This window comes from Muntiacus reevesi, chromosome 11, assembly GCF_963930625.1.
Source record: "Muntiacus reevesi chromosome 11, mMunRee1.1, whole genome shotgun sequence".
In the NCBI taxonomy this organism is placed as follows: Eukaryota; Metazoa; Chordata; class Mammalia; order Artiodactyla; family Cervidae; genus Muntiacus; species Muntiacus reevesi.
The window spans coordinates 23,081,513-23,106,808 of record NC_089259.1 but is presented as its reverse complement, the minus strand read 5'-3'; the positions used below and the strand labels follow the sequence as shown (position 1 = coordinate 23,106,808).

The following is a 25,296-nucleotide window of genomic DNA, read 5'->3' as shown; positions in this document are numbered from 1 at the left end:
GCTCATGATGAAACCCCAAGTCATGCCTTGGATATTTTAAATCAGATATTAATACCTCTGGAACTGTGTTGAATTATTTAGATGACTAGCCTAAATTTTTAGGCTCCATGGTGCTGGTTAAGTAAAAATATTCTACTTGTCTTTACCAGAAAGATTTAAAGGTAACTAAAAATTATAAAGGAAAAGATGAACAGTGAATAATAATAAAAGTGAATAAGTAGAAGATGAAGCAGTAATAGAGAATTTATCTGTTCATTTTAGTATGTTTCCCTCTGGGTTCCCTACTTTAAAAAGAACATGAGTGATTTTGCTTCTGATTCAACACAAAAACAAGGACAAATGCAATTCTCAAGAGCAAGCATTGGTCAGACATCGCTAGTGCCCACTGGCTTCTGAAGTGTCCCCAGGCTTGGCAAAAAGAAGTTATCCCATGGAGTGTTGTTGAGGGGTGAGCTGGGACCAGCCTAAGTTGCAGAAGGAGAAACAGGGAAAACAGACAGAGGAAGTGATGAAAGAAACAACAGGGGAAAATGTCTCAGAGCCCGAAGAAGGATCTGTGTCATCAGATTGAAAACAGCCACACAGTATACAGCCCAATGAGTGAAAAAAAGATCTATCATAGTCATAGCATCTTGAATTTCAAACATCTAAGGACAGACTGAAAAGCTCCCAGAGGAGCATCTCAAAGTCACAAGGACATGAGAAAGTGATTTATGACTTCCCGTCATCCATGCTGGACAGCGAGAGGCAACAGACTGGACTTCTCTGGTGGTCCAGTGGTTAACAATCTGCCTGCCAATGCAGGAGACATGGGTTCGATCCTTGAGCCAGCAACTAGATCCCACATGATATGCAACAACTAAGCCCATGTGCCGAAGCTACTGCAGTCCCAGCTCTAGAACCCATGCTCTGCAACAAGAGACGCCTCCGCAGTAAGAAGCCTTGCACTGCAACAAAGATCTGGTTCAACCAAAAAATAAAATAAATAATGTTTTAAAAGGCAATGGACTAATAACCTTCTAAAGGGAAAAAATTCGTACCCCCAAATTCCACACTGGAAATTAATAGCAAAAAATAACATAATATTAACTTAAATAATAACATAATATAAACCAAAATATAGATTGAGAAAAGGAAGAAAGGATACAGGTGATACAAATTAACTAAATCTTCACCTTTTATGTTAGAGTCAATGAAATTAGCTAAAAGTGATAAATTTGGAAATAGATGTATAAGCATATTATTTAGAATTATCTATTTTTTTTAGTAATGATGGAGAAAGCTAGCAGAAGAACCAAGAAGAATGATTTAAAGAAATTTCCTGGAGATAGCTGAGGTAGCACTTGTTTCAAATCACTCTATGGATTTCTCATCATAAGCAAGTATCTATAAACACTTTCATAAAAAGTAAATATTTTGGAGTAAACAGACAATAAGAACAGTATGGTAACAATAATATCCATCACAAATTCCACCCACTATCATACAGTTATCTCTTCCTAACAAGTAACAATTTTCAGTTCTACAGGTAGAATATAAACTCCAAGAGGCAGATGAACAGTTTTAAGCTAAACCACTACAAATGAGGGTGGCAGGGAAACAGTGATTTCTTCCTCCTTTAAAAGCCAGTATTTGCATATATTGCCTTATGACATTATAGAACAATCCTCAATATCATGATGCAAAAATGACATAGATGACAAGCCATCCAATCTCCTTCCATGAATATAGAGGAATAAAAAGGTTTCTTGCCTCATGAATAGTCTGAAAGTGAAGGGCTGACACTCTAAATGACACATGGCTTATTTTTCACTGATGCTTCTTGAGCACAGTGTTAACAATGATCAAATAAACCCTCACTTTTCTTTTTGGGAGGAAGAATTTGAATACTCTCTGTGACTTCAGTTCTTATATACCTACAGGGTATCCTTGACATTGATAAACAGAATTCCTCATATCTGAATGCAGAGACCTTCATTCCTCCATGGCCTGCAGATCTGAGGCACCAAAAGAGAAGATGAATTTGTCTTTATTGAGACAAACATCTTGATAATGTATTTCTATCATCTCAGTAAAACTAAAGGCAGTGGAGGGAGATTTGTAAGGAAAACTGATAGTATCATCAGAGTTATAATTCAGCCTGACAAGAGCTGTTAACCTTGGGATTGCATTGATCATATTTGTAAACACTGTCACTCAAACCACAGCTGTCTTAGCCGCTGTGGGCTACTAGAACATATAGACCACAGACTGGGAAGCTGATAAACAACAGAAATTTCTTTCTCACAGTCCCAGAGGCTGGACAGTCCACGATGGGGATGCAGCCTGGTCAGGTTCTGGGCAGAGCCCCCTCTGGGCTGTAGACTGCCTTCTCACTGTGTCCTCATGCAGGAAGGGACAAGGGGTCTCTCTGGGGACCCCTTTATAAGGACACTAATCCCACTCATGGGGGTCTGGCTTCATGATCTAGCCATCTAAAGGCATTGCCTCTTAATACTATATCATCTTGGGCATGAAGTTCTCAATGTATGAATTTGGGGGGACACAGACATTCAATCTAGAGCAATAGCTATTCTTAATCAACTCAGTTCTATCTCTGTGTGACAACTGTTGCTTGCAAATAAGACCTAGTGAGCTTACAGACATTTGGTCTCAACGTGTGTTCAGTCGCATCTGATTCTTTGTGACCCCATGGACTATAGCCCACCAGACTCCTCTGTCCATGGGATGTCCCAGGCAAGAATACTGGAGTGGGTCACCATTTCCTCCTCCAGAGGATCTTCTCAACCCAGGGATCGAACCTGAGTCTCTGGCATCTCCTCCACCAGCAGGTGGGATCTTTCCCACTGAACCACCTGGGAAGCCCCTTAACACGATGCTACCTTTTAAATACCACATTATCTAAACATGACCTGGGGGCAGATAATGGAAGGAGTTAACTGTCTATAAGGGACTGCAGGGCAAAGCTGAAAAAAGCTTTTGTATCTTTTTCAAAAGTCATGTGGTTTGCATAAAGTGTGGGAATTTAACACAGAGGAGAAATTATACTGAAATCACCTCCGGCTGCATGAAGAAAAATCGTTATGAGCCCCGAAAACATTTTCGCACCGCTTCTACCAGACACAAGCCACATAAAGTAAGATCTGAGGACTGGTGAGATTTTACCAGCTGTTGGGTGCCAGTTTATACAGATACAAGTATTCAAACTGAAAGTTTGTGTTTAGAAACTTAATAGCCACTTGACAGAGTAATTTTATATCTGTTGAATAGTAAGGAAAAAAACTGAGGTTGTATTTTTTAAAATCAAGCTTGCATTTTTAAGTCTTTTAAAAATTTCATCTGCCCAGTAATTTATTTGTATTGTAAAAATATTGATATTTGATGGATTGGAAGCTTTTTAAAAACTGGTGCTTCACTGCAGATAGTTTGAAAAGCACTAAAATAGATTATTTTAGTAGGTTATGAGAAGGAAAAAAATTATCTACAATGCAGCCTTCAAGGTTCCAAGCATGGGTGGTCAAAAGATGAGAGATTTCAAAGGCAAAACCAGTTTTATGACAATTAGGGGCCCAGCAAACTTGCTGAACATTAGCATCTTTCATCGTTCTCAAAATATTGACTTTAAGCTTGGCCAGAAACCTAGATATAAAATTTGCCTTTTTATTGAAAAAGTCAAATTTAGGAATAAAAAAAGACAGCTTAAACATCACCTTAAAATTAATACCACATTTAGCTATCTTTCATCTTGGAAACTCAAACCTAAACTACCAAGATATGAAACCTGTCATATGTAAAAACATTCATGCTATTATTTCTGAAAGAACTTCACATAATATGAGAAATGAAAACATCAAATAATCCTTTAAAATCAGGGTTTTGAGTGTTCAAAAGGAATGCCTGATACATCTTACAAACACATCTAATAACTACATTACTGAGGAAGAGGAAAATGATTCCCTGATGAACATTTTTCATGGGATGTATTCTGAATGCTTACTATAACTCAAATCTTAGAAACAAAAAAGAATCAAGTCGTTTCTGTCATAAACTCCTTAATGACATGTTTTTAAAGTAGATGAAGAAAGCCCAGAGAGAAGCAAGAAAGAGAAGAGAAGAAAGCAAATAGGTATATGATCTAGGGGAAAGCACAATGGATTCACCAGGAAGGTGGGCCTTTCTCATCACGGTCTCATCCTGCACCCTGGGTGACAAGGCTGTGAGAAGCGTCCACGCTCAGGCAGGTGACATCCTTGACATCAGTTTAACAGCATGATGGCAAGATTCAGGAGCCTGAAAGGTCACCTCAGTAAGATTGCTCTAGGCTGGGGAGGACTTAACAGGGATGGCTACAAGGTTAACTGAATCTGGGAGGGAGCCAGGTGACAGGCTGGACTCCCCCACCACCTGCCTTCCTAGACAGAAGCGCCTCCTAATGGACACGGGCTGCTCCCCAGAGCGCACGAGCGGGCCCCTCCAGGAATGGGGAGAGGAAGCTCCCCCAAAACTGCATCTCTGTAGCTGCAGGAACACTCCACTCCAAGAGAAAAGCAGTCAAACTGTTACACCAGTGTGAAGGAACAAAGATGAACACCGGACTTACACACACACGTGCGTGAAGCACTTTAGGATTAATACTTTCCTATGTTTAAAGTCATATTTAAGAAGAGCTGCCAATCTCCCCTCACTGCCATTGTTTTCAGTCTTGGAAGGATTTCCAGCAACTCTTCCATCATCTGCTTAGTTTAGAGGACACCTCTGCTTACTTTAGCGTGGGGAGAGTGCGGCTGGTTGAGTTCAGTACAGCTGAGTTCAAGGGGGGGAGTTGGGGAGAAAGATTTTTTTTTTTTAAACTGTTTATCATGTGAAGACCATATTCAGACCTTTCAAGAACTGGACGATGACTCGAAAAGACATCAAAATAAAAGGGCGTTTTCCAAAATCACACAAAACTTACTCTATGCTGAAATGAAAGATCTTTTGTCTAGGTTATTCTGCCTACAAAATTTGGGATGGGCTTCTCCAAGCTGAACCTCCCTCCTCCTGTCTCTGTTGCAGCGGTGGGAGGGCTTCCTTCTCCTGCCGGTGGCCCGTGTCTCCCCACTAACCGGACGCGCCCTCTTACCTGTCAGCTAAACCACGAAGGAAACCCACCTGGCGTCTCCACGCGGCGGTAGTGGTAGGGGTTGATGCACACCTCCTTCTGCTTGGAGCCGAATGGGAACTCGCAGCACTCCAGTGGCTTCAGCTCGTGGTGAGACTGCAGGTCGGGCCAGCGCCACACGCGGCAGTAGATGACGTGCGGCAGCCCCTTGCGATGGGACACCTGCAGCCGCCCGTCCAGGGAGCGGGGGATGGTCACGCACTTGCTGGGCTGCCCCGGGCAGCTGAGCGCCCTTTCCAGCTCGTCCATGGCTCCTTTCTTCTTCTTTAGCTTCTTCACTAAAGAGTCCACTGCCTTCTCCGCCCACTTCTCCTCTTCATCTCCTTGCTTCCAGCCGAGCAGTCTCTTCACTGCCGGGCTGGTGAAGGAGAAGAGGGAGCTGATGGGGGTGCTGGAGTGCATAAGAGGGGGGCCTGCCGGCGTCCGGTGCACACAGGAGCTGGACCCACAGCCCTTCACTGCCTGCAGGGCCCGAGCGAAGTGAGCAAGGCCGCCCCTTGGGAGGTCATCGGTCCCAAGTCCCCAGGGACGTCATAGGTCTTCCCTTTCTTCTGGAAGTGACTGTGACCAGTGCAGGCTGGGAAGTAGTTGACTTTTTCCAAAGCCCTGGGGTGGGCAGGACAATTCTGGGGGGAGGTAAAAAAAAAAAAAAAGACTTCAGTGAACTTTATTGGGATAATTTTCAGAAAAGGGCAAAGGTTGGGTGTAAGGGAGAAAATATTTTTCAGATGTTCTATACTTGAAAACACTTAGGATTTCCCTGGTGGTCCGGTGATTAAGAATACACCTGTCAATGCAGGAGACGTGGGTTCATTCCCTGCTCTGGGAAGATCATACATGCCATGGGGCAAATAAGCCTGTGTGCCACAGCTACTGAGCCCACACGATAGAGCCCGAGAGCCACAGCGACAGAGCCTGTGAACTGCAACTACTGAAGCCCGAGTGCCCACGAACCCATGCTCCAAGGCAAGAGAAGCCTTCGCAATGAGGAAGCCTGCATGCCACAGACAGAGTAGCTCGGGCTTGATGCAGTTAGGAAAGCCCGTGTGCAGCAACAAAGACCCAGGACAGCCAGAAACTAATTAATTAAAAATAATAAAGGCAGACACCAAAAAAAAAAGAAAGAAAGAAAGAAAACTCTTATTAGTCATCTTGACTCTTCCTTCTCTTTTATGCCCTATTCCAAGTCTTGGTAATTCTGCCTTCAAAACACCTTTCAAGTTTGGGAGCTTTCTCTCCATTTCTGCCAACATCTAAGCCCCACCCCACCTGCCCTCTCCCCTTCATCACTGCAACACCTCTGAAGGAGCTCCTCTATTCCAGTTCTAATCCATGGATAGAGGAGCCTGGCGGACTATAGTCCACCAGGTCGCAAAGAGTTGGACACAACGGAGGGATTAACACAGTAATCTTATCACTCGTTTATGTTTCCAAATTACTTTATAGGATAGTGGTTCTCAAAATGTGACCCAAGGACCCCTGGGAGTTCCAGAGTCCCCTTCAGGGGACTGTGAGACCCTCTCTTTTCCAACTAACACATCTGGGTGCACTAAACTTTCCCCCATGTATTTCAACCCAAACAACAGATCACAACAGATTGTTTGCAGGAGCAGTTATGAGAATCCAAGTGTCATAGTCAACCAAGCATTAAGGAGACTTGCAAAAATACAAAACAGTAACATTCTTCACTATTGGGGGGTAAAAATTGATTTTTAAAAAAATAAAAAATGTTTATGTTACTAATAATATATAATGAGTTTATCATTGTCTTTAGTAAGTCAGTAAACGTTCTAAGCTTTTCAGTCTTAATTCCTAAAATGGTGCAAAAAAAAAAAAAAATGAGCCACATCAACAAAGGTTCTTTGGAGTTCTCAATAATTCTTAAAAGTAGAAAGGAGTCATAAGACCCGAACGTTCTAGAAGTTACACACAGTCACACACACAACATGCACACTGTCACTTTTGTTATTCTCCCTGAAAATCAGTTGAACTTTTCTTTGCCTTCTCATCCCAAGGAGACATTCCTCCGCAGTTATTCAACAGTCCCATTTAAATTTCCTGAGGTAGCTCTGCATTTCCTCTTCTGTGAAAAAATAGCTGGCTTAAACAAAACCCTCTGCTTCTTCCAGGTTTTAGAGACCAGCTCCCTTGTTTCCCTTGTAAAGTGGTTGCTGGTAGGATTTCGGAGAAAGCTGACTCATTTTAGCATCTTGGAATCAATCTAGTTCATCATCTCCAACAACTGCGTGTTTAATACGCATGAGACGTAATTTTCCCCTTTGCCTCCCTGGAGTTGCACCTTTCTGGGTTCAATTACATACACGTCTTTGGACAGAGGTGCTGTCACAACGCTTGCTCTTATGATGATCATCAGGCAGCTCTGTGAAGAGGGGTTATTGGTGGCTCAGACGGTAAAGAACCCGCCTGCCAATGCAGGAGACACGGGTTCAATCCCTGGGTCGGGAAGATCCTTTGGAGAAGGAAATGGCAACCCGCTCCAGTGTCCTTGCCTGGGAAATCCCATGGACGGAGGAGCCTGGCGGGCTATCGTCCATGGGGTCTCAAAAGAGTAGGACATGACTTAGCAACTAAACAACAATAACAAAGCTCTGTGAAGAGGATGGCAGTCTGGTTACACAAAAACGGGTGACATTCAATAAACATGAAGCAACACGTACATACATCACTTTATTCCTTGTGTAGACTTTAGTTAGCCCTGTATACAGACAGAGGGTAAACTAGGGTGAAAGGAGAGTTAAAGACTCCATAGCTGTTCTTTTTCTCCTGGCAGTTTGACTTACACTCAGTTTTATTTGGAAAGGTTGATTCTGTGGCTTAACAATCATGAATTTATAAAGTATAGTTAAGTCACTGTGTTCAAGCTCTGTTTACTTAATTGAGACAGGCTGCCTTAAAGCAATCGTTGAAGAGGATGAAGCGCTCTGAGGAGGAGAAGCAACATGACACAGAATAACCTGAACCTCAAAAGAGCTCTGAATTCTGCTTAGTTTTACATAGAATTTTTTATTAGTAAGTCATGGCATAAATTTTGAAGCTTAGGCCATCAGTAGAAAACAGCTACTTATAAAGATGTTCAGTAGAGTTAAACTAAAAGACCCTTTAAAAAAACTTTTTCTCCAGGAAACAAATCACAGTTCTGCAAACCCAGGTTTGCTGCTGTTGTTTTAACTGCTCCGATCTATTAATGGCCTGGGAAATCAATTTATTGGGACAAATTGCTTTTGTAAAAGCAAAACAGACCCTATTGCAGTGCAGCTAACAAAGAAAGAATGGTATTATTTCATATAAAAGCTTCATTTGGAGGTACGTGTTCTGTGTGCGTGTGTGTGTGTGTGTGTGTGCACGCACACCCAAGTATCGAGGGTCACTTTGCAAAATTTGTTTGTTATTGTGGGTTACAGTAGAAAAATGTTTGAAAAGCATTACTCCTAAACAATACATTTTCTCAAGCCATGTCTGTTTGAGCTTTACCCTGATGAATGACTTTCGGGGTCCACTGTCCCTTCTCATCCCCTGGGGAAATTCCAACTAGTCAAGAATCTAGGATTTGGGAACCCTGGCTCTGCAGTCTGATTTCACTGCCACATTTCAAATCTTTATGAGTCTCACCATGGCTCCAAAACTATGGTTTTATTGCCACAAGACACAGCTCCTGTTCCATCACACAGAGCCCTTGCCTTAGGGGGGAGGCCCCAAAGAGTCAACTTTAGAATCTCTGAGTAACAAACGCCAAATTCATAATAGTGACCTCTGTATAAGGAAGGAAAAGAATACAAAATACCAAAAGGTTATAGTCAAGGAATTAAATTTAATATCTTGCAAAAACCTGTAATGGAAAAGAATCTGGAAAAGAATATATAAAAATAGTTGTTGTTTAGTCACTAAGCTGGGTCTGACTCTGTGACCCCATGGATTGTAGCCTGCCAGGCTCTTCTGGCCATGGGATTTCCCAGGCAAGAATACTGGAGTGGGCTGCCATTTCCTTCTCCAGGAGATCTTCCAGACATAGGGATCGAACCTTCGTCTCCTGAATTGGCAGGTGGATTCTTTACTGCTGAGCCACTGGGGAAGCCTATACACACACACACACACACACACACACACACACACACACACACATATATGTGTATAACCAAATCACTCTGCTATATACCTGAAACTAACACAACATTGTGAATCAAACTTTAATAAAAATTTTTAATAAAAACACAAAGTAAATGGAAAATACATAAATTTAGGTTCTGTTTAAGAAAAGTTAAGGTCTAAAAACGCTGATTGGTGGGTCCACAGATGTTCAAAATATGATTCTCTACATTTGTTTGATGTATGTATTTTTAATAGGAAAACTAAATGTAAAAAAACATATCAAACTTGGACTGTCAGTAACACTAAGGCTTCAGGTTCCCGTCAATGTTAATAGTTGCTATTTGTCCAGGGGTGCAGCTCAGGGTTCCTAAAGGTTATCCCATTCTCATTCCTGTAATACTGTAGCCACTAGTAGAACAAAGGGTCCTCGCTTATCTCCGGCTGGTCATCACACTGACATCCACAGTGCAGGCCACCCCCACCCTGCCCGTCTGTCCAATGCGTCAATCTGACTCAAAATGGCTTTCTACTGTCAGGTAATTTAGGTTCGCAGAGACTATACGCTCTAACCTAGAGCAAGCTCTAACCTCCTGAAAATACCACCGGTCAGACTCATAATAATTTTAGTAATTAACACACAGCATCCCGGGGAGCCATCCAACTGTCACACAAATAGGAAGGGGGGTGGGGCGTTACTAAAGCTTGTCCTTACTCCATTCCTATAAAGTACAAAGAAGAATGAAACAGAATAAACTATGAAGATGAATATACAAGGACGGAGACACAAAAACACAACCAGATGACTTCTACAAAATATAACAAGAGCTACAGAAGAGAGGCAATAAGTGGCATAGGAGGAAGAACCCTTGGCCCAACTTAGGGGGTTCTGGAAGGTTCCAAAGATGATCTCTGAGCTGCACAAGGAAGGCTTTAAGTCACAGTTAAAAGATAACCTAGCAAGGCAGGTGAGGACAACTTTCTAAAAAGCTTTTTGTGGTTAAACTCTCACTTCTGTAAGAAAACTCTGTAACCCTGCCATAGACTGACTGTGTGATCTTGAACAAGTCTTGCGTTCTCTCCGGGGCCCCTCATTTCCTCATCTGTGGGTCAAGAAGGGCTCAGCCTCATGGGGAGGGTCTGTCTGGGCGCTGAGTCCGCAATCCCATGGTTGTGGTGTCACAACGGACTATACAACCACCACATGTAATCTCCCACATGGATTGTTTTTTTTTCCCACTTTAAAGTGAAACCAAACAATTTATTTGTGCTAAAGGAATGGAAACACCACACTTCCACAAAACATTTCCAATAGCATGAAGAATATACTTTTGTCCACTGCACTTGCTTTTACTGAGTGAAACAAGCTTTCCTCGATGCTAATGGGCCAGTTGCCTCTACACCTCTATTCTGCCAAGCAATGAAGTATTTTGTGGCCATTATGCCAAGATACTACCACAATGTTCATTTCAAATAGTATTTTGCATCTTTAAATATTTGTTCAAATTCTGTTTTAGGGGAGCGTTAAGGATGAGTGGAAAGGGGAAACAGTTACTTTTCTCTCAGCTGTTGGTGCTACGCTGCTACCACTGGGGAGTCTGAAAGTAAAGCTTTTCACCCATGAAGACATAGCACATGGACCGGGGCAAAACAACTTCTCTCCATGGTTGTCAAACCGATCCTTCTTCTGATAAATGTCATCTGCCAATTACAGCACAGTGCCCACTTTTCTCTCCAGCTTTCCGTTTCTTTCCAGCATTATTTTTATCAGCCCCAGGGAATAAGAGTGAAAACATACGCGTGGTGTGATTGGGTCTGCCACCATTTTTGGCGCCTGCATGCAGGCATTCATGAGGCCAGACATCCACAAACTCCATCTGTTGGCCATTAGAGCTTCCCTCCTGTGGGTGGAAGGGAAAAGCAGCAGGGCCACGCCTTCTCCGGTTCACTCGTGGGCCACTTCACGCACTCACGGCACAAAAACAGTACTGTACTCTCTCTTTCTGGCAACTGAGTTTTACAATAAACCCGAACTGAGTGAGCAAAACAACTTCTCATTTTCAAGTCTTTTAAATAAACAGAGCCACTTAAAAGGAAACAGCACTATGGATAGCCAATAAACACAGGAAAAGATGCTCAACGTCACTAATTATTAGAGAAATGCAAATCAAAACTACAACGAGGTATCACCTCACACCAGTCAGAATGGACGTCATCAAAAAATCTATAAACAATAAAGGCTGGAGAGGATGTGGAGGAAAAGGAACTAACTCTCCTACACTGTTGGTGGGAATGTAAACAGATACAGCTATTACGGAGAACAGAATGTAGATTTCTTCAAAAGAACTAGGAATATATCTACCATACGACCCAGAAATTCCACTACTGGGAACATATCCTGAGAAAGCCATAATTCTAAAAGACACATGTACCCGCAATGTTCACTGCAGCACTGTTTACAATAGCCAGGACATGGAAGCAACCTAGGTGTATATCTACAGATAAATGGATAAAAAAGATGTGGTGTGTGGAGTAATGACTAACAGAATATTGCTCAGCCATAAAAAAGAATCAATTTGAGTCAGCTCTAGTGAGGTGGATGAACCTAGAGCCTATTATACAGAGTGAAGTAAGTCAGAAAGAGAAAAACAAATTTCATATATTAATGCATACATATGGAATCTAGAAAAATGGTATTGATGAACCTATTTGCAGGAAAGGAATGGAGACACAGATGCAGAGAACGGACCTGTGGACACAAAGGGGGAAGGAGAGAATGGGATGAATGGAGAAAGTAGCATCAATGTAGATACACTACCCATGTGTGGAACAGACAGCTGGTGAGAAGCTGCTATTTAACACGGGGAGCCCAGTCTGGCGCTCCGAGATGACGTAGAGGGGCGGGGTCAGGGAAGGAGAGGAAGGCTTCAGAGGGAACAGGTTTCCCAGGTGGCTAAGATGGTAAAGAAATAGCCTGCAATGCAGGAGACCCAGGTTCAATTCCTGGGTCAGGAAGACCCCCTGGAGTAGGGAATGGCAACTCACTCCAGTATTCTTGCCTGGAGAATTCCATGGACAGAGGAGCCTGGCAGCTTAAGTCCATGGGGCCACAAAGAGTCGGACATGAATGAGCAACTAACATTTTCACATGGCTGACTGCGTTGTTGTACAGTAGAAATCTACACAACATTGTAAAGCAATTTTCCTCCAATTAAAAAATAAATTTAAAAAAAGGGGGGAAAAAAAAGAAAGCAGAACTCACCATGTGCACTCACCATGATTTAACCATACATTATTCCACACTCAGATCTAATTTGGCTGGATAAAAGTGTGGGAGAAATGAGACTTTTAAGTTATTGGTTTAAACTGAACTTCTGTTACCAGTTACTCAATCTTACTTCCACTTACTTGGCCTCACTGGAAGATCCAACTGGTGAATTCAATCCTGAAGAAAATAAAATTCAAAAATTACTGCTTAAGGTGGATACCTTGGTTGTCTGCTCTGGAGCATATGGACCCACTGAACAGTCCCTCAAGGGCACTGCTCCTTGGCCAACCCAGACGAGAAAAGGCTACATCACCGACCAGGCTGTGCACTCCCGTCAGCCCAGGGTGTCTGGCTGCAAGGGCCACTCCAGAAACACCCAGGACACACACTGCTATTTCATTATTTGTTTTGTTGTTTAATTTCTCAATCTTTTTATAAATTTTTAGGGGTTTTGAAGAAGCCTCTTTTTATTTTCTAAAAATGGAGGTATAATTGCTTTACAATTGTTGTGTTCATCCTGCTGTACAATGAAGTGAGTCAGCTATATGTATACATATATCCCGTCCCTCACGGACCTCCCTCCCACCCCCACCATCCTACCCATCCAGGTCATCACAGAGTACTGATCGACCTTGTCAATTCTGACCCTCTAATCCACAGCCAGCATGAAGTACACCTTGGTATCCCCTCCATAAAACAGTTTACTATAGAAATTTAGAATCTGAACACACTTTCAAAAGAACATTTAACCCCCTTGAAGGAACAGACTGTTTCCTTGACTACTTTTATATCATTTTTTGTATATCAGTAATTAATATGGCTTTGAAAGGGTAAAAAGAGACCCCAAAGAACATCTATCTAGAAAATAGTTGGCTGTTATTATTACTATAGGCACATATATATCATGTCGTATTATTGAAGAGAAACCAGACTTAAAACAACACATACACAAATACACAGATGTATTCAGATCGGTCCTCACTTAAACTAGCCTGTCATCCCTACATGTGCCAAATGAATGGCAGTCACAAGTTTGTCTTGTAAGGTATAAGTAACTACCTCATACACATACCAGTTTAATATCACTGAATAAACATGCCAGCTGGTGGATAAACATGGGAAATGGGTGTCATGATTTCATACTCTGGGAAAGAGGTTTTCCTAACCATATTCAGAGACTTCCTACAAATCTATGAGGGCAGTTCCCATTCACCAGTCCCTGAGTGAGCTGCCTGAGCCTCGGGTAGAATACTTCCTGCCCAGAGTGTCAAGGGAAGTTGACAGACATGCATCGTTATAACAGGGCTCCCATGGTGGGATTCCAGGGCACCTCTGAAGGGCTTCCCTGGTGGCTCAGCAGTAAAGAATCTGCCTGCCATTGCAGGAGATAAGGGTTTGATCCCTGGGTCGGAAAGATCCCCTGGAGAAGGAAATGGCAACCCACTCCAGTATTCTTGCCGGGGAAATCCCATGGACAGAGGAGCCTGATGGGTTACAGTCCACGGGGTTGGAACAAGTCAGACACCACTTAGCGACTAAATAGTAACAATAATGGACCTCTGAGGAGCCTCCGGGTGGCTAGTGGTAAACAATTCACCTACCAATGCAGGAGACAGAGATTTGATCCTTGGGTTGGGAAGATCCCCTGGAGGAGAAAACAGCAACCCACTCCAGTATTTTTGCCTGGGAAGTCCCATGAACGGAGAAGCCTGGTAGGCTACAGTCCTTGGGGTCTCAAAAGAATCAGACATGACTGAGCGACTAAACAATAACAACAATGGGTCTCAACTATCAGCTCTTACTGGGAGATACATAGATTTTTCTAGGCAGACAATCCATAGGTAATTTTCTTCAAATTCTTAAAAGAACTTGTGACCACCAAAAGATTTTCTTAAAAAAAAAAAAAAAGACCCATTGAATTAGAAGAAAGAGGCGAAGGAGAAAGTATGAGAGAGAAAGGGAAAAAGCTGAAGAAACTAAAGAGAATAGCTGACTGTTCAAACTAAATTAGGTGCTGGTGGCAGGGGCAGGGGGACAGTCTTTAAAAAGACTAGAGGAAGGGGATTTTAAAAAGATGGCAGAGTATGAAGCATCAGGAAACTGTCTCCCCATCTAGACAACTATTACACTAGCAGAATCTGTCCTGTAATTATTTCAGAACTCTGGTCAATTGAAGGCTTGCAACTTCAGGTGAAGTTAGTTAAATGCTATGGTTTTTCCAGTAGTCCTGTATGGATGCAAGAGTTGGACTATAAAGAAGGCTGAGCCCTGAAGAACTGATGCTTTCCAACTGTGGTGCTGGAGAAGACTCTCGAGTCCTGTGGACAGAAAGGAGACCAAACCAGTTAATACTAAAGAAAATAAACACTGAATATTTACTTGAAGGACTCATGCTGAAACTGAAGCTCCAATATTTTGGCCACAAGATGCAAAGAACCAGCTCATTGGAAAAGACCCTGAAGCTGGGAAAGATTGAGGGCAAGAGGAGAAGGGGACGACAGAGGATGAGATGGTTGGATGGCATCAGCAACTCAACGGACATGAGTTTGAGCAAACTCCAGGAGATAGTGAAGGACAGGGAAGCCTGGCGTCCTGCAGTCCATGGGGTCCCAAGAGTCAGACAGACTGGGTGATTAAACAACAACAACAAACAGGGTTGCAACAAAGTAGACTTTGTGTTACTCAGAGGCCAGTCTTAATTTAGACCCAATTCTAACATGCTTTACTGTATGTATTAGAATGCTTTGACTAAAATTTCATATAGGCACAAAAGTATATTGCATATTACTGACAGTGCAATTCTTTACTTCCTCTCTTCTATATTTGCAACTCTTGGTGTGTTTATAAAACAGTCCACATTCTTAAGTAAAGTAGAATCCAGGTCAACTATTTCAACGTGGATGATTTATTACTTACAAATTGAAGATCCTTAGAAATCTATTTTTACTTAACTGTTTATAAACTGGTGAATAACTATTGCCCTTTTAAAAAAGTCAAACTTTCTGTACCTTAGCAACCTCAAAAAGAATAAACAAGATCTTACACAACACAAGACATCTTAAAGGAGCCCTTACTCCAAGCAATTCTGATCTATGAAAATTTGGGTTTGACGCAAATATACATTTGGGAGATTACTTTTCTTACAAAATGAATCATACTAAATGTGAAATTATGATGCTATGGACAAAAGCTGATTCACGTACAGCTTTTTTAGGAAAAATATCCTTTCAGACAATAAATATTTACCAAGTTGTCTATGTTGCAGTTCCTTGAATGAACTGTTAAACTTTACTTTTGTAAGTATATCTGATAGTAACAATCTAGACACCTTAGTAAAATTAAGAGATCTCACATTACATTGCTACTTTTAAAATACAAGTCTAACTTTAAAAATGTATTCTGGCCATCTCATCATCGAAACTTTGGTTAGGCACTAAAGAACACCATTGTTAGCAAACTGCAGAACAAATCAAATTAGCTTTGGGGATGCTTTATCTTCTAAAAACTTCGCCCATCAAAACACCAAACATCTTTAGAACTTTAAGAATTTTACAACTGTGCCAGCTTTTTGGGTAAGGAATATAGTATTATTTTACTGATGCAGTTAATAAACCACTTTTTAAAAATGTTCCCAGTGTGTCCTTCAGAAAACTCTGTTATTCTAACTATCAGATGATATCCATGTAGAATAGCTTAGTTCAAATTCGGAAAACAGATATTTTCCTTTTTAAATAGATGTTTTGAAATTGTTTTTGTAGGTAAGGAAGTATATTTCTACCTTCTCATTGTTATAAAGTCATCCCAGGACACCCCGGATGTCATTCATTTTTTAACCCTGATGAGGGTTTAGGAATAGAAATCCAACACATGCATCCTCTTTTTCTCCCTCCCTCCACCCCCTTTCTTTTATTGATTCTCAATAAACACAGTTTGGCCCAAACATAGGGAATGTGGTGTGGTGAAACAGCAGGAACAATGCATGACAGCCACACCACGCACAGCACAGAAACATGTTTTTTCAAAATTTTCTGTATTTTTCATTCAGAAGGTTTCATATGTCAACATATAAGTTATGTGCAAGGAGCTTAATTGAAAAAAGATTTTTAAGTTCACTTCCAAAACTCCAGCCTGTAATTATGATAAACACACAAGTCACCTTCCCTTTTTACTCTTCCCACTCTGTACCTCTGAGAAATGCAAATTGACAGAATGAATGGCCCTTTGCCGTGTAAGACCAAAAGCAACTTACTACCCTCCCATGTGCTTAGGTGCATTGCTAGAAGTAGGGATTATTTCCAAAAAGTCCTCTAAAATTTATGCTGTGAAGCCATCCTGAAATAATTCTCAACATTTTCTTTCTCTCTTCCTCCCTTCCTTCGTATGAGGTACAGGTGACTTACGATACTATATTAGTTTCAGGAATGCAACATAATGATCCAATACTTTTATAGATTATACACCACACAAAGTTGTTATAATACCACTGACTACATTCCCTGTGCTGTACATTATATCCATGTGACTTATTTATTTTATGGATGGTAGGTAGTTTGTACATTTTCATTCATTCTTGAATCAGTCAACACATGTTTATTGAGTCTCTACTGTGTGATGGGTGCTGTGCTGTGCTAAACCCATATAACAGTTTCCCAGATTTAAAGTCTTCATTACCTAAGGAATTAAAGGAATCTAAGTCAGGAAACCATCCCATTAAACTATTTCAAAATATTTAGAGTCTTAAAAATACAAGGAGGGGAAGGGGATATTTTTGGCTTTGCCAAATGGTTTATGGGAAGGTTTTGCTTTATTTTTATTTTAAACATAAGTGGCAAAAGAGTGATTTTATCATAGAGAGTCTAAAGCTCTGGATCAGCCGAGAAGCAATCTATTTGCTTCAGTGAACCAGCAGGGCCAGGGAGACCCACCATCTGTAACTGGCACCCCCAGAGCAGCTTCCCCATCCCAAGACCTGTGGATGGACCGTGAGGCATGAACTTGAAGTGCTCCAACCTGTCACATTTTTCTCTAGGTGGAATCTCTGAAAAGGTGGATATGATGCAACTGAGGAAACGACACCACTTGGAGTCCTAACATTTCTGCGCTGTCAATTTCTCTACTCCTTCCACTCCATCCGGCATCTGTAAATTGCCACTGCCCCACCTTGCAAGCAAGGGTTTCTTTAAATCTACAGCTTGGATTCTCGCCATTGAGGAAGAATTCCAGAAACTAAAAACAAAACAAAAAATGGAATCTGTGCTGGAGTCAAAGTGAGCTCACCCACTGTAACGAGCTCTGTTCATTTTCAAGCTAGAAAAACTCACACCCAGAAGAATAAGAAGGTGCAAGGCAGTGTTGGGAAAGATTCTGTCAACGATGATGACAATATCACTGAAATATATACAACATGGCATTATGGGGTGACTAGGCTTAGCTGTACCACTGACTTGAAAGATTAAACTGGAGGGAAGGTTACCTCCTGTTGGAGTCACCTAGGCCAGACAGACATAAGGAAGGTGCCTTACAAGATGACAGGTCACGGCCCACTAACCAAGAAGATAGCTGTGAATAATGAAGTCAATCATTGTGCAGAGCAAAAATTCTCCATTTGTAGATTCAGTCACTGAATCTAAACTAACAAGTAGATTTTTATGTGCCAAGGAGTCATGAAACACAGCAGGAGCCAAGAGCCAACGAAAAGAGGCACTCCCCTGGCAAATGTAAAAACTGCAGGAAAGACATTCTCAACTTTACAAATGATGACAAGACCCACAAACTAGCTAAACTAGGTTCTTACTAGAAGCCTTAGATGTCAGGTTGCTTCTACAAAAGGACACATTTTGACATAATCAACCAAAACTTTTCATCAAACAGCCTGCTGATACTTAACTGAGCCTCTGAACTTTAAATTGATACCAAAACCACCTATAAAAATTCATCTTTTTCAAATGAAGCGTGTCATACTATATCAAGGACAACGTATCTGTTTTCTCAGTCAGTTAAATTGTTACTTAGCAGATAATATCTCAGGGATGCTTAATCTTAAAATAATCAAGTACTGAGGCCACAACTGAGAGAGATCACTATTTGCATACTTAAGCAGCAAAGCAAACAAGAGTAACAAGCAAGATGTACTTTCAAGCAAAGAATATGTGAAGCATTTGCCAAGCAAGATCTCAAAAAGAATACAGAGCAACTCAGTGTAGTCCAGTTTTCTAGAAATTCTGGCACTTTATTTGGCTAGAAATTTTTAGTCATAAGATTAGAACATAAGTCAAAATCATTAACATGTTCTCACTTGTTCATTAAGTTAATAGACTTCTTGTTGAAAACCCAACTTTGTTTGAAATACCAAGTGTTGATAAGAATGTGATTAACACGTTAACTGGCTGTACCCTAGTACAAAATAAAAAGTTAAAAAAGAAACGTGATTAACAAAAATTGATAGGAATAGGTTGATCAGCACTTTGGGAACAATTTGCCGGGAGTTGGTGATGGACAGGAAGGCCTGGCATGCTGTGATTCATGGGGTCGTAAAGAGTCAGATATAACTGAGTGACTGAACAGAACTGAACTGTGAAACTGAAAGTTGCATATCTTTAGACCTAGCAACTCCACAACCTGGTATGTTCAGACTAGTGTTCAAACCTTAGATAGAAATAAGTTAATAAGTCAGTTCACTGGATCTGTATCAGGATTCTAAAAAGTATACTGGATTTTTATCAGAACCACTGCTCAGAGTAGGGAAAATATTACATTTAGAAGTGTGAAGTGATAGTTAGGTACACAGATACACAGGGAGAAAGAAGAGAGAGACAGGTATCTGTGTATGTTTCCTACTGAGTTACAGTGAAAATCATTTGGAAGGCACCACACTAAGTAATGGGCTTTCCAGGTGGTGCGAGTGGTAAAGAATCTGCCTGCCGATGCAGGAGACATGAGACACAGGTTCGATCCCTGGGTCAGGAAGATCCCCTGGAGGAGGGCATGGCAACCAGCCCACTCCAATATTCTTGCCTGGAGAATCCCATGGACAGGGGAGGCTGGCGGGCTACAGTCCATAGGGTCACACAGAGTTGGAAACGACCAAAGCGATTTGGCACGCACGCGGCATGCATGTCCCAAGTGACACTATTGCATGTACTATAATATTTATAGTAGCGCTATTCAAAATAGCACAAATCTGGAAGCAGCCCATCCATCAGCCAGGGAACAGACAGATAAACAATGGAATAATCTCACAGTGAAATATCATATAGTCATAAAAAATATACTAGCTATACTGACAAAGATTAATCTTCCATGTTAAATGGAAAAACAAATTAGACCCTCAAAGACGACACAGAAGGTTAAATCATTTTTATAAAGTTGAAAAACAAATGAACCAAATTAAATATCATGGAGATATATACATGTTGTCAAATTGTATTTTAAACATCAAAGCACTGAAAACACAATATTCATGATACTAATACTTGAGGCAGAGGACAGCACAAGAATTTCCCATCTGCTCTGCCTTGCCCTGCCCTGCATCTCCTCCTTTCTTCTCTCTTCCTTCCATTTAATTTTAATTAAGATAGAGAGGGCATTTTGATTTTAAAAACATTGTATGTTCATGAAAAAGAAAAACAAACAACAGCCTAAAAAAACACAGAAAAATTTCCTAAAAAGAAAACCTCAAAACCCCCTGCTCATTCACAGAGAAATGCTGATCACTTGCAAACATTTTTAAGAATTCAAAAATCTTTGTTCTAAATAAACATAGTTAAAAATAGGATTAGTTCACAGATATGTCTTATATTTTGCCTATTTCGATGAATGGAATATCGTAAGCATTTTCATGTTGGTAAATATTTTGTTTTTAAAGTTCTGTGTAGTCAGAGTAATACTAAGTTTTCCATTTTAATTCTAAGTTGCATGTTTATTTCACTTACAATACCTTCTTGTTCCATAGTTTGAAATAAAAGAGGAAAAAAACAGATATTGAGCACTCCCTGTACAGATTTTTACAGCTGGCTGCCAACAGTTTCAGAGTAATTGCTAAAACGAAAGCAAAATAAACCCAGAGGCATTTTATTTCTAGTCATACATAAACAAGTCAAGGCACTTTACAGCTCTAATTATATAAGTTCCTCATTAAGCTATTATTCTTACAAAAGTTAAAACATGGACAAGGTTAACTTTCACTTGGTCATCAATTGCAATGTCCAAATCCTCATGCCCCTCCTGGTATAACTACTATTACCGCTTTGGGCTTATTTTTTAATATTTTCCTCTGCATATGCATATATAGACAGATCCTCACCAAAAAATACAGATTTCGTTTTAATTTTTAAAAACATTTAATCATTCTGCAACTTGAGGGTATTTTCTATGTTGTTGTTGTTTAGTCACTAAGGCAGGTTTGACTCTGCAACCCCATGGACTGCAGCCTGCTTGTCTCCTCTGTCCATGGGATATCCCAGACAAGAATACTGGAGTGGGCTGCCATCATCCTCTCCAGGGGATATTCCCAACCCAGGGATCTAAGCCAGGTCTCCTGCATTGGCAGGTGGATTCTTCACCTTTGAACCACCAGGGAAGCCCATTTTCTATGTGAACATTATGCAAATCTACTTCATTCTTTTAAAGTGCTGCATACAGTATTCCATATTACGACAAAGCCTTTTCCTGCTTAGGTTCAACCTCCCATTCAAAAGAATCTACCACAGTGTGGGAAATCTAAAATATATTCATGTTTATCTGCTCGAAAACTGGCATCAACTTAAAGAATGCCGTATATCTTGGAGAGGACGTGAAGTGTTGTCTCACTGTGGTTTGACTGGCATTTCCCTAACAACTAATGATGCTGAGCATCTTTTCACATGCTTGATGGTCATCTATATATCTTCTTTGGGGAAAAGACTGCTCAAGGCCTTTGCCTATTTTAAAACTGCACTGTGAGTCTTTTTGTGTTGCACTGTAAGAATTCTTTATATAACCTGGATATACAGATACCGAGATACAAGATTTGCAAATATTTCTCCCTTTCTGTATACTGTCTTCTTACTTTCATGATAATGCTCTTTGATGCACAAAAGTTTTTTTATTTTGATGACATCCTCTTCATTTACTTTTTCTTTTGTTCCTTGTGCTTCTGGTGTTGTATCTAAGAACTTGTTGCCAAATTCAAGGTCATAATTATTTATCCCTATGTTTTTACTTAGAGTTTTGTGGTGTTAGCTTTTTAATTTAGGTCTTTGATCATTTTCAGTTAATTCTGTGTAGTATGGGACAGGAAGCTAATTTCATTCTTTTGCATGCATATACGCAGTTATCTTGGCACCATTTGTTGAAGAGATTATTCTTTCCCCATGGAGTGGTCTATTAACACCGCTGTCAAAAACTCAGCCAGCCACAGGTCCACAGATGATTGGTTTTATTTCAGGTCTTTCAATTTCTATTCCATTGTTCTAACCATCCTTATGCTAATACCATACCCTTTTGATTTCTGTAGCTTTGTAATAAGTTTGAACTGGGAAGTGTGACTCCTCCAACTTTGTTGTCCTCTTCCAAGACTGTTTTGTATATTACTGATTTTTATTGTTTATTGTCTCTTTTCTCCCACCACGACATAGGTGATATTAGGATGCGGATTTTTGCCCATTTTGTTCACAACTGTACCCCTACTCCTAGAATAGGGCTTAGCATATAGCAGGTGCTAGATGCTGCTGCTCAGTCTCTTCAGTTGTATCTGACTCCTTGCTGCCCTGTGGACTGTAGCCCACTAGGGCTCCTTTGCCCATGGGATTCTCCAGGAAAGGATACTGGAGTGGGTTGCTGCGCCCTTCTCCAGCAGATCTTCCCCACCCAGGAATCGAACCCAGGTTTTCCTCACTGCAGGCAGATTCTTTGCCACCGAGCCCCCAGGGAAGCCCATAGCTTAATGTGTGCCAAATGGATGACTGGGGTCCTGAGAAGACAGAGTCGTCCACAGCTCAGAGAAAATGGTGGGGGTGCAAGGAGAAAAGGGGAAGAGAGGAAGAAAATATGGTTGTACAAGTCCTGTGAGTTGAAACGGCAGGAAGGTGGGTGGTTGAAGCTTGGGATCCAGTGACAAGGAACCCTTTCGAAACCTCATTGCCAGGGGGTCACAAGGAGCTGCAGCCATTGCAGCGTGTGGGTCAGTCTTTAGTAATTCAAATGCACTAAAGCTAAAAATCATTTTGTTACTATCACATTAACATTTTATATTTTTCAAAAACAAAACATCAGATAAGATGAAGGAGAATAACCATGAATTGCTTTCTCTGAACTGAGAGGAAAAAGAGCTTTTGCGTCTTATCTCAGCTGTCTCCACAGCTTTTAGTGTACATAAATAATTATTTTTGATAAGTTAATGTAATTTCACAACCATATCAGAAAACATACACCGCAATGCAAAAGGACCATATTGACCTTTACAAAAAATTCCGAACAAAATCTTTAGTAAACACATTTATCACATTTACTTAAATTAAATAAGTGGGCAGTGACATCAGCAAGTCTGAACACTATTGTTACTAATGGGACAGAAGCCAGTGAAGAAAAAGCAGAGCTGGAATACACGGTGCAGTTTAAGATAAATGCTTTGGCAATTTTCTTTGATGCTCATTGCTTCCTTTCGTTGTGTAAAATTTTTTAAATGTAAATAATTAAGGAATTGTCAAGAGCCACCACTACTGTTGAATATATATTATGTCAATTGCCACTGAATAATTGCATCTTTCCTACCTAACAGCAAATATGCTGCTATGAGATGAAGCAACATACTGCCATTCTAAAAAATGAAGCCATACGGCCCCATCTGTTCCCAGGTTCCAAGACAGCACACCTACCAGTTAATAAAGAACCTATTAACCAGAGGAGGCAAACATGCCTCTTATTTAACTTTTTCAAAATCAACAAGGTGTTGTTGATATAATTTGGCAGTGTGTCTGATTTATGAAGGGAGTGAGATACACACCTCTTTATCTGATGATGATTTAAAACAATATGTGGATAATATAAACTGTCACTAAAATGGCACAGCTCTGGGATTTGCCAGGTGCTAATTGCTCTATTCAAAGCCTCAGGGAAAGTGTACAATTGCCCTGGGCAGTCATCCCAGGTTTAATTATGTTCCAGGAGCTTTATTCCCTGGATAGAGGTAACAGTCTGGAGAGAGCTTTGTGTCCACTTGGTCTTCAATTTTAGTGACTAAAAGACCACAGGCAATTCACTGCCTCATTTGCAAAACCCACTCCAGGAGGCAAGACTGCTGTTCATCCCTCAAATTCAGCCCACGTGACTTCTCTGAAAGAATTCTCTTCTCAGTTGCTTGAACGCATTAGTATTTTCACTTGGGATTGTAATGTATTTGTTCATGTGAAGACCTAGGTTTGATCCCTGGGTTGGGAAGATCCTCTGGAGAAGGGAATGGCAACTCACTCCAGTACTCTTGCCTGGAAAAACCCATGGACAGAGGAGCCTGGTAGGTCCACGGGGTCGCAAAGAGTTGGACACGACTGAGCAACTAAACTAAACTTTCTATTAAACAAGTCTTTTTAAGACAGCGACTATCTTCTTGTTCTCTGTAGTTCCAATTCCTTGCATAAAATCTGCCTTGAATACACATTATACTATTATATGTGTTAAACGACTGTATCACCTAGTGCTGGTGCCTGGGAAAGAGTAGCTGCTTAATAAATATTAATTACTGGAAATTTTGTTTACTAAAAATTCCACTTGTTTTCCTTTTTTTATCACATCCTTCTGTTAGAACTCAACTCAGGCTCTTACTACCCTAGAGTAGCAGTTCTCAAGGAGGTGGTGGGGGAATTTTGCCACCACAGGACATGTGGAAATATCTGGAGGCATTTTTGGTTGCCATGACCAGGCAGGAGGGAGCAGGTGTCACAGTCATCTAGTAGGTAGAGGCCAAAGGTGATCTAAACATCCTATAAGCAGAGGACAGCACCCCATAAACAAAGAATTATCCAACCCCGAAAGGCAGTAGAGAGAAGGCTGAGAAATGCTGACCTAGACTTCTCATTTCTTGATATTGACTCCTGATCATTCTACTCTACTCCTACCCCTTTCTCTCCTCTATTTTTCCAAAAATATCCTTTCTTTTCTAATTGAACTATAACGGACATATAACATTATATTAGTTTTGGGAGTGCAAGATAATGATTTTGTATTTGTCCATATTGCAAAATATTCAACACAATAAGTCTAGTTACCATATAGTCACATAATTTTTTTCATGCGATGAAAACTTCAACTCTCTTAGCAACTTGCAAATAGGTAGTAAAATACAGTATGATCATGTGTCACCATGCCATACATCACATCCCATGACACTTATTTTATAACTTATACCTTTTGACTTCCTTCACCTAGTTTGCCCCTCGTCCCACTTCTGGCAACCACCAATCTGTTCTCTGTTTCTATGAGCTTGCCTTTTTGTTTTGTTTTGTTTTTCCCTTTGATTCCCCATATAAGTGAGACTAAAACTATTGTCCTTATCCTGTTCAAAAGGTCTTATATATTTAAAAAATCTTTATTTTTTAAATTAAGAGTTGTTGCTGGATTTTCAATAACTTGGTTTTAAATAATCAACATATAATTACATCAAAGGCAGAACTAGAATCAAGTTTTTGAAATCCTTATTTTTAATGCACCTGCTTGACAGCTCTCTTGACTCAGATGAAAGCTTTTGAGAACACTGAGGGGGGAAAAGCAGACTCTAGGGGTGGCAGCTAGT

At 40.7% G+C, this 25,296-nt stretch overlaps 1 protein-coding gene across 2 annotated transcripts in view; it reads right to left on the bottom strand.

Annotated features, from left to right (window-relative positions):
- Positions 1-25,296, bottom strand: part of SMAD9 (SMAD family member 9) — a 59,693-nt gene that overhangs the window by 17,832 nt on the left and 16,565 nt on the right. The window contains exons 1-2 of one of the 2 annotated variants that reach the window (XM_065902273.1): positions 12,541-12,559; positions 5,152-5,787 (exon numbers count right to left, since the gene is read on the bottom strand). In XM_065902273.1, coding sequence (XP_065758345.1) covers positions 5,152-5,563 — 412 coding nt within the window. In that variant the 5' untranslated portion in view covers positions 5,564-5,787; positions 12,541-12,559. Of the gene's footprint in view, positions 1-5,151; positions 5,788-12,540; positions 12,560-25,296 lie in introns of those variants that run through there. The other variant, XM_065902272.1, reaches the window with a different exon arrangement.